Below are 8563 nucleotides of genomic sequence, written 5' to 3'. Positions count from 1 at the left end.
TCGGGTAGACATTGCGGAAGGAAAGTGGACACAGTTGCTCCGAGCTCGACCGCTCGTGGATGTGACGTCACAGTCATCAAACAATAAGCAGGAAGCGCGGAAGGAAAAGGAAAGTGGCAAGTGGCGAAGTGGAAGGAAGCAGTGTGGTGGAAGTGCTCGACTCGAATAAGGTAGATGAAGAAATATGGCATCTAAAAGTAAGTACAATTTGCATATTCAGGGGTTTGGCCAGAGGAAATTTGGGTCCGTTAACGAATTTTCACAAATTGTTTATTCAATGAGCAAATCTGAAACCAACGGCATATATAGCATATTTCTGTCGATAAATCGATAGTTTTTGAACCTTTTTTTTTAAGTTGTTGGTATCAGTTTATCTAGGATCTGTTAATTTTGCAAAAAAAAAAATAAATAAATAGATATTAATTTGAATTTTTGGCATCTTGAATAAAAATTATGTTTTTCGCAATCACGTGCGTGTGTGTGTATGAATGCGCATGTGAGTGGGTGCGTGTGTGTATGTATGCATGTGTGTGCGTGTTGGGTATGTAGTGCTGTGTGTGTCAGCGTTCGTGTGTGTGTATATAGGCATGTGTGTCTGTGTGTGTAGGATATGTGCCAACCTGGAGACTGTTTTCGCTATAGGAGCAGCGTCGTGAGGAGCCGGTCGACGGTGATGCAGCAGAGGGTGCTGGTGGGAAAATGAAACGATAGCACATCAAAGCAGTCAAGTGAGAACAATAAGCAATCGTGATTGCTCAAAAAAATCGGCAGTTTCGATTCTTCTGCAAGCCATTAATTACTAATATTGCCAAACAAGGGTGCGCACCTGGCCATTGACTGCGCCGTTGTTCAGTTGGGTTGTTTTGACGGGTATTTTTTTCTTTTTTTGGGTGGGGGGAGACATTCGCGATATTTAGGGGGGTGCGCCCTTGCTCTTAGGAAGGGGTATCCCTGCTACCAAATAAATATAAGGCTTGTTTGTTTCATTCGCAGATGAAAGTCAGTTTTGTTTTAAGTAATTTTTCCTGTTTGTTTTGTCATAACTGTTTTGCAGAGATGTTATTATAAACTTTTGTGAAAAGACTATGCAAGCATTTTCCTCCCCTCTCAAATTAAATAACAACAGTAAAAAATAAAAAATAATAATTATCAGTTAAGTTTTAAATACTAGGAAAACCCTCAAAAATGATATCTTCAACAGAAAAGAGGAACAAACTCAACTAAATATTTCAATGATGCAGTTTGCGCTTATTTCTTGAAATTTTGAAAGTTTGCTTCTACATTTTTTTTTTTTTTTTTTGCAAAGATAATTAAATTCTAATTTTTTGATTATTTTTCAAAAAATTATTTGATTTTCGAAAAAACGGACCCTGTGAAAAATCCTGGACAGACCCCTTATGTTTTTAATGAATAATTGTTAATGAATAGTTGTATGAACGTTTGCTATCAGTGACTTTTTTTTTCACTGCGCAATTAAATTTTTTTTTTAATAGTGTTTCCGCATCAAAACTCATGAATTTTTTTTCCAGATGGTGGACGAAGCAGTAAATTCAATCCAGATGTATTAAAAGAATGTGACATGAATGGAGATTTAATATCAATATGGTGTGTGAGCGGTTACAAACCTGATGAGGCCATTTGTACAAATTCCTCAAATATTGGATGTTTCGACTTGTAATCTTCACAAGGTCCACAACAGCTTTTCAAAAGCTTTAACTGTTTTTGGGGGCGATGTAGAACTATTAATTGTTGACTTGTATTATTTTTTTAAACATTCGTCTGCCAAAAGTGCCGATCTGAAAGAGCTGCAAGAGCAGTTAAGTGTGGCGGACAGAGTTCTTGTTCGACATGTTAGTAGTCGTTGGCTTACTTTAGAGACATCACTGATCCGCTTCATTGATATGTTTGAGTTGATCAACACTTTCTTTCGAAAAGGTCTAAGCTCAAAGAGTAGAGATGGAGCTCGCTGTAAGCGAATTAAACAAGCTTTACATGACAAATCGCTATTACCAAAAGCCCTCTTTTTGAGAAATGTTTCAGACATTCTCAATAGGTTTGTGGGTCTTTTCCAGACAGAAGCCCCTCTTATCCATATTCTGTATGATGAGATGGTATCTTTAGTGAAGACCTTATTAGGGCGCTTTCTGACTAATTCGTTCTTCCAGAATTTGCCAGGAACCGACTTGAAGGTATTAGATGTCAGCAAAGCTGAATATTGGAAGACTGCTTCAGCGATCGACATCGGTTTGGACACCCAAAAGGCAATGGCATCATTATCTGATACAGAAAAGAAATCATTTTATCTGGGTGCCAGATCTTTTTATCTAGCGTGCACAAAGAAATTGCTTAAAACCCTGCCACTTGACAACAGGTTATTGTACCATTTGCAAGTTTTACATCCAGTAATGAAAATGGAAGAGACATCCATTCTGTCTATAAAATACTTGGCTTCAAATACTTCAATTGTAAAGCCTGAAGAGGTTTCTTTGTTAAAAGATGAGTGGATACGTATTCAAGCTGAACCTGAAGAAGAGTCAAGTATCCAGATTCTTACAGAGTCAAGCAATAGCAATAATTACATACCAATTGATGTATATTGGAAAAAGTTTTTTGATAAAAAAGACAATTTGGGTAATAAAAAATACCCTTTTGTAACTAAGCTTTTCCAAGCTTTTTTATGTGTGCCTCATGGTAGTGCAGATATTGAAAGAGGCTTTAGCACGAACAAAAAGCTTCTTGACAACAGAGGAACTTTAAATTGCTATAGTGTAAATGGTTTGACGCAAATTAATTCTCATATCACTAGGATAGGCGGAATAGAAAAATTTAAAGTTAATAGGGACATTATCAAAGCCGCACGTGCAGCTTACAAAAACTACACAACAAGAGTTCAGAAAGAAAATGAAGGTGAGAAACGCTGTCGTGAAACTGAGAACTCGGTCACAGAACTGCAAGAAGCTGAGAATAAAATTAAACAGAAATTAAAAGCTTCACAAGAACTGTTGGCCAGTGCAGAAAAAAAATATTCAGGATGGGGTAGAAAAAAAAGATATGTCTATAATAGAAGGTGGACAAATTCTTTTAACCGAAGCTAAATCTAGAATTACTGCAAATTTAGCAGAGTTGGAAAATGTTCGAAAGCAACTTGCAATGAATCCGCCTAAAAAACTCAAAAAGTAGTACTTTTGTTTTATATTCTGTTTCCATTTTTGTAATAACTTTGCAATCTGAGCTCTTTTTCTAGAAATGTTTCATTTTATTATGGTTATAATTTGAATGTCTGAAAAACATGCGTATGGAATATTGCTAATCAATTAAAATCCTTTTTTTGTGTGTTAACTAGTCTTTTTAATTTTATTCAACCCTAATAATTTTGTTCCAAGTTTGAACAAATGTTGCAATTTCAATATTATTTTTCCTAAAATTGAAGTATCGAACTGCGAAGCATTTTGCTTTTCACCTATTGCAATAACATCTTTTAGTATTTTAAAACTATAACTATTGAAATTTAGAATGTTAATGCTTAGTTAAAATGAAAATATTTAAATTACCATAAATGTGTGCTTATGAGAGGTATTATGTGTATTATTCGAGCCTGCTCCCAAACACGATTCTGTTGCTCCCAAATGGAATTTTTCCTGCTCCCAAGCTGCTCCCAAACCACACGTAGTCACTTGCACCCCTGCGCTCCAGCTGCTGACCTGCCCTTAAGCAACATATTCTCTCCCCTTCAAGTGGACGGCAACAGTGCCAAAGACGACGATCACACCGAAGCAAGTGTAGCTCCCACACTTCCTACTGCCAACCCTAGTACAGCAAGATCCAGACCGGCTCCCATCACGATCGCCAGTGCTCCCGGCCCAGTTAAACTACTCGCTGAACTCGACAAGCTCTGCGCAGGTTCCATTCAAGGGAAAATCTCGGGTCCTGATCTCAAGGTCTACCTCTCCCTCACTGATGACGTCGATCTCGTCGAGAGCTATCTCCGTGATCACAGAATGGAATTCCACGGCCGCATCCTCCCCAGCAAAAGGCCTCTCAAGGTTGTCATCAGGGGTCTCCCCTTGTCTTACCCAACAAACGAAATTCAAGACGATCTCAAAGGACTCGGTTTTGAAGTAACCAAAGTTCTCCAAATGAAGACCGGCCCCGAAAGGAAACCTCTCCCCCTCTACCTGACTGTCCTGAACAAGACCGAAAACGCCGAGGATATTTTCGGAGTCTCCCACATCGGGCACCTTCGCATCACTGTCGAGCGCCTTCACCCAAAGTCTCCCCCCCGTGTCCGTTTACCTTGTCGTGGTGGGGGGGCTTGCGGTGTGGTGAGTTCGGGGCGAGCTCTTGGGAGGAGTAGTGACCCCCCAGTTGCTCAAACAGAATATCGGCGGGAGGGGATCTTCTTCCCTTCCTTCCCTCATCACACTTACCAAATTCGGACGAAAACCCCTAAGCTAAGGTGTGTCAACCGTGCCGATGGCTGCGTGGTACCGGGGGTAGTCGGTGCCTCAAACGGGAGGCTTCAGGGATAGCAGGCGAACCCTGTCGTACGCAGCCTTACCTCTGTGTAGGGGGGCTACACAGGGGCTAGACCCCACTTTTCCCCCTAGTTCCCAGGTTTATTTATGGAAGATAACGTAAATAACCATTCTCCCCCTTGTGGGGAGCGTCAGAATGTTTTGTCTAGCACTGCTAAGTTTTTCATAATAAAGCGCAATGATCCAAATTTAAATTTAACTAAAGTTTCTCCATTTTTAATAAACAAAGCCCTAACACATTTAATTGGTGAATATCAATCTGTCAAAAAATTACGCAACGGCGAACTTTTAGTAGAAATAAAAGACAGCAAACAAATAAAACAAATAATGGCTATAAAACAAATAGGCTCATATCTTGTCGATGTAACAGAACACAAAACTTTAAATTTTTCGAAGGGGATAATTTCGGAACCTGACCTTCTCTTTACACCCGAGGAGGAAATCTTGGAGGGAATGAAGGAACAAAACGTGTGCGCAGTAAAAAGGATCACCATAAAACGCAATGGCGAAATGACTAACACCAAACATGTCATTCTGACATTTAACACACCTGTCCTCCCGCCACGTGTTAAAGCTGGCTATCTCTCTTGCCCAGTTCGCCCCTATATTCCAAATCCGCTCCGGTGTTTCAAATGCCAGCGGTTTGGACATTCGAAATTTGCGTGCCGTGGTACTGACACCTGTGCCAGGTGTGCAGAACCCGGTCACGACAGTAATACATGTAACAAGACCTACAAATGCGTAAACTGCAAAGGGGACCATCCTTCATACTCCAGATCATGCTCAAAATGGCTCACAGAAAAAGAAATTCAGATAATTAAAACAACACAAAAAATATCTTATCCAGATGCAAGAAAACTAGTTGAATCCCGCACACCAACAACAGGTCTTTCATATGCTTCAGCCGTTAAAAAGGTACTAAAGTCTGTAAGCACACAAACAGATACCCAAACCGATGCTTTTACTAATGCCAAAACTGTAAACACAACCAAATCAAATAAACAGAATAATAGCCCCAAATCTTTTCAGAAAAGTAATCAACAACAAATACAAAAAACAAATTCTGCTACTGTTAATGAAAACAAACCAATCACTCAAAATTCGAAAAAACTTATTGAAAAAAAGAAAATTATCCAAACGCGCGCAAAAATTGGGGTAGCCTCTAAACAGAGGCCCCCAAAACTTTATAACTTTAAAAAAGAGGACTTTTTACTTTCTAGCAAGAAAGTAAAATTGAACAAATCACAAATAGAAAAATTCCAACAACCCCCTCCCCAGGAGGAGGACGAGGATGTTGATTTTGAAGATCTACCGCCATCCGACGATGAAGGGTGGACGGACCATCCTCCTTCATGAGCTGCTTCCTCTTCTTCCGGCCGTTTCTCCTTTCTTTTTTCTCCATGGCCCTGAGCATTCTCTCTTGGAATTGTCAGAGTTACTCGCATAATGTCACAGACATCAAAGATCTTGTCGAACATCACCAACCGGCCATATTCTGTTTGCAAGAAACATTTCTGTCCCCTGTTGATAGACCGAGGTTGAAAGGTTTTGACATATACCGCAAGGACTGCTTGTCATGTGACCGTCGTTGTGGAGGAGTGGCATTGCTAATCGCTAATGATTATGCATCCAGCCAGCTCAATATCAACACATCCCTGCAGGCAGTAGCTGCGCGCGTTCACCTTCACTCGCTGTTTACAATCTGTTCTATATATATTCCACCTTCTTACGACTTGAGAGGCGTGGAATTGCAAACACTTGTAGATCAACTTCCTCCCCCATTTGTCCTCTTGGGGGATTTTAATGGCCATAATCCTCTCTGGGGGAGTTCAGACTCCAACAGCAGAGGTTTAATAATAGAAAACTTTATTGAAGACAACGATCTATGTATTCTTAACAACGGTGAAAATACCTATTTCCACCTTCCTACGCAAACCTACCATGCAATCGATCTTGCAATATCCTCACCTTCCTTTCTGCCACTTTGGGATTTCCAGGTGCAGGGTGGTCTCTACACCAGTGGCCACTTTCCTATCAAAATAACTTGTTCTGGACGCTGCAGCTATCAGCAGCATCAGCAAGGCCGTCTTCGCATTGATCGAGCTGATTGGGCAGTATTTACCCAGTTGGCAGAAATAACACCGGAAGACGTGACTGATATTGATATTGATGTTGCGGTAAAGCGAGTAACCGACAATATCTTAAACGCAGCGAACGCTGCTATACCAAGAACCTCTAAAGGCAGTATCAAATATCCTAAGCCATGGTGGAACTCTGCTTGCCAAGAAGCTCAGAAGAAACAAAAAAAAGCATGGAACACATTTCGTCGTTATCCAACCGCGCAAAATCTTGTTGCACTTAAACGTGCTCGTGCTGAAGCTCGAAGGATTCGACGGAAAAGCCAGCGGGACTCGTGGAAGACCTATGTCAGCACCATCACGACGTCCACTCCATCAAAGACCGTATGGGGTAAAATTAAAAAAATTTCTGGCAACTACAATACATCTTGTGCTCCCATTCTAGAAGAAAACGGCAATATTTTATCTGATCACAAAGAGGTGGCTAACTGCCTGGCGACTCATTTGGCTGACGTCTCCAGCTCAAACAACTACTGTTCTAAGTTTTTAGCTATCAAATCACATAAAGAACAAAAAGTTCTAGATTTTAATTCGAACATTTTTAATCAATACAACACAAAATTTACCTTTCAAGAACTACATAATGCTTTACAAAAATCAAAAAACACATCACCTGGCCCTGACGAAATTCACAATAGCATGTTAAAAAATCTCAGCAGGTCCTCTTTAGAAAATATTCTGCAACTTTTCAATAGAATTTATTCTGAACACAGATTTCCAAAATTTTGGAGCCAAGCAATAGTAATTCCTATCCTTAAACCAAATAAACAAACTGATAAACCCGAGAGCTATAGACCTATAGCTCTAACAAGCTGCCTACGTAAACTAATGGAGCGGATGGTCAACGCGAGACTCATGTACATTCTTGAGTCAGACCATCTGCTATCTTCCCATCAAAGTGGATTCAGGCGCGGCAGATGCACAGTCGACAACCTGCTGCTTCTTGAGACATCAATAAGGGAAGCATTTCTTAAACGAAAACATCTTGTGAGCGTATTTTTCGACATTGAAAAGGCATATGACCGTACCTGGAGGTATGGGATCCTCAAAACCCTGCACGAGTATGGGTTGCGAGGTAACCTACCAATCTTTCTTTCTAATTTTCTAAGAGATCGAACTTTTCGCGTACGTGTCAAGTCTGTTTTGTCGGATACCTTCATCCAAGAAGAAGGAGTTGCCCAGGGAAGTGTGCTAAGCGTAACTCTTTTCATAATCGCAATCAATAGCTTAATTGATCAACTGCCTCCTTCTGTAAAAGGTACCATGTTCGTTGATGATTTTCAAATTTCTTTTTCTTCATCGAGCATGAGTATCATTGAAAGACAACTTCAAATAGCCATCAATAAAGTATCACAATGGGCGGAAGAAAATGGCTTATCTTTCTCTGCTCAAAAAACCTTTTGCATTCATTTCTGCCGTAAAAGAGGTCTCCATCCTGATCCAAACCTTAATCTTAATAATCAACCAATAGTTGTAAAGGATCAGGGAAAATTCCTGGGTCTCATATTTGATAAAAAACTTAAATTTGTACCGCACATACAAGAACTGAGGAAAAAATGTTTATTGAAACTAAATATCCTGAAAGTCTTAGCAAACACATCTTGGGGTGCTGATAAAGAGTCTCTGTTGAGAATTTACAGGTCTCTTATACGCTCAAAACTTGATTATGGATGTCAAATTTATGGCTCTGCAGCGAAGAGCTATCTGAAAGCCTTGGATCCAATACATAATCAGGCACTGCGCATTTGCACAGGAGCCTTCCGAACCTCACCTATAAACAGTCTTCATATTCTAGCACATGAACAGTCTCTTAGCAATAGACGTCTCAAACTTTCTTTAAATTTTTACTTCAAAACAAAACCTTACACTAATCACCCACTACACCTTCAT

General features: G+C 40.0%; 1 protein-coding gene across 1 annotated transcript; it reads left to right on the top strand.

The window, feature by feature from the left end:
- Nucleotides 1-1628: 1628 nt before the first annotated feature.
- LOC129230308 (uncharacterized) lies at nt 1629-3322 on the top strand. The gene has a single exon (XM_054864707.1). The coding sequence runs from the start codon at nt 1629-1631 to the stop codon at nt 3093-3095; it is 1467 nt and encodes a 488-aa protein (XP_054720682.1). The 3' UTR covers nt 3096-3322.
- Nucleotides 3323-8563: the final 5241 nt, after the last annotated feature.

Source organism: Uloborus diversus, chromosome 9, assembly GCF_026930045.1.
Source record: "Uloborus diversus isolate 005 chromosome 9, Udiv.v.3.1, whole genome shotgun sequence".
Lineage (NCBI taxonomy): Eukaryota > Metazoa > Arthropoda > Arachnida > Araneae > Uloboridae > Uloborus > Uloborus diversus.
This window is presented reverse-complemented; position numbering and strand designations above follow the sequence as displayed.

Excerpts from the sequence above, each read along its gene's own strand:
- LOC129230308 (XM_054864707.1), top strand. The coding sequence starts at position 1,629 with ATGAGGCCATTTGTACAAATTCCTCAAATATTGGATGTTTCGACTTGT.